The sequence below is a fragment of the Uncinocarpus reesii genome, genomic scaffold (genome assembly GCF_000003515.1).
Source record: "Uncinocarpus reesii 1704 scaffold_1 genomic scaffold, whole genome shotgun sequence".
Lineage (NCBI taxonomy): Eukaryota > Fungi > Ascomycota > Eurotiomycetes > Onygenales > Onygenaceae > Uncinocarpus > Uncinocarpus reesii.
This window is the reverse complement of record NW_003052500.1, coordinates 472,661-474,120: the sequence shown is the minus strand read 5'-3', so window position 1 is coordinate 474,120 and position 1,460 is coordinate 472,661. Positions and strand designations below refer to the sequence as shown.

General features: G+C 47.9%; 1 protein-coding gene across 1 annotated transcript in view; it reads left to right on the top strand.

The window, feature by feature from the left end:
• Positions 1 to 141: 141 nt before the first annotated feature.
• The window catches only part of UREG_00321 (uncharacterized protein), a gene marked incomplete at both ends in the record, with an annotated part of 1,890 nt that continues 571 nt past the window's right edge, over positions 142 to 1,460 (top strand). The window contains one exon of the mRNA XM_002540762.1: positions 142 to 1,422. Within this exon, the coding sequence (XP_002540808.1) occupies positions 142 to 1,422 (1,281 nt within the window). The remainder of the gene's footprint in view (positions 1,423 to 1,460) is intronic.

The following is a 1,460-nucleotide window of genomic DNA, read 5'->3' as shown; positions in this document are numbered from 1 at the left end:
CCACTTATCCTCTCGCCAACTCGTGAACTAGCTATTCAGATATTCGAAGTCCTCCGCAAATCGGTCGGTATCATACTTTTTCGGCTGGTTTAGTGATCGGCGGGAAGAAGTTTACAAGAAGAACAAGAGCGCCTAGGCAGGATGAATATTCTGGTCTGTACGCCAGGACGTATGCTACAGCATATGGACCAAACGGCGGCGTTCGTTACAGATCATATCCAAATGCTCGTTCTCGATGAGGCAGATCGGATTATGGACATGGGATTTCAAAGCACAGTGGATGCAATTGTCGAACATCTACCCAAAGAGCGACAGACAATGTTGTTTAGTGCCACCCAGACGAAGAAAGTATCTGATCTGGCGCGGTTGAGCTTAAGAGATCCAGAGTATATATCTGTTCATGACACAGCGAGCAGTGCAACACCTGCGAGCCTGCAGCAACACTACGTGGTTACGCCGTTACCGGAGAAGCTGGATACGTTATGGAGTTTTATCCGGAGTACGCTAAAGTCCAAGATACTGGTGTTCTTTTCCTCGAGCAAACAAGTGCGATTCGTCTATGAGGCTTTTCGGCAGATGCAACCTGGTATACCGCTATTGCACCTTCATGGAAGGCAAAAACAAGCTGCAAGGATCGACATCACGAATAAATTTTCGAGGTCGAAGTACTCTTGTTTATTTTCGACAGATATCGCGGCGAGAGGCCTCGATTTTCCCGCAGTTGACTGGGTTATTCAACTAGATTGCCCTGAGGATGCGGACACTTATATCCATCGAGTCGGCCGAACTGCGAGATATGAACGGGACGGGCGCGCAGTGTTGTTCTTGGAGCCGAATGAAGAGGAAGGCATGTTGAAGCGCCTTGAACAGAAGAAGATACCTATCGAGCGGATCAATATCAAAGCGAAAAAGCAGCAGAGTATCAAGAGTCAGCTGCAGAATATGTGCTTTAAAGACCCTGCGTTAAAATATTTAGGGCAGAAAGCATTCACATCTTACGCCAAATCGATACACATACAAAAGGATAAGGAAGTGTTTAATGTTAAAAGTTTGCCCCTTGAAGACTTTGCATCAAGTCTCGGACTCCCTGGAGCCCCGCGCATCAAGTTCATCAAGGGAGAAGATACAAAATTACGAAAGAATGCGCCTCGGCATCTTGCCACGATGTCGAGTAGCGACGAGGATACAGATCAGGAGGGAGATAAAAAATCAAAGAAAAAAGAAACCGCTGTACGGACGAAATATGATCGCATGTTCGAGCGAAGAAATCAGGACGTGCTAACGGAACATTACACCAAATTGATTAGAACTGAGGACGATGTCGATGGGGAGGAGAAGGACAACCCCACCGCTGATGCGGATGAAGACGACGGGTTTCTCTCCGTCAAACGGCGCTTCGATGCCGGCGACGAGGAGCTTGGCGTAAGCTCTGGGTCTGAGGCTGAAATCGATGGCCCACG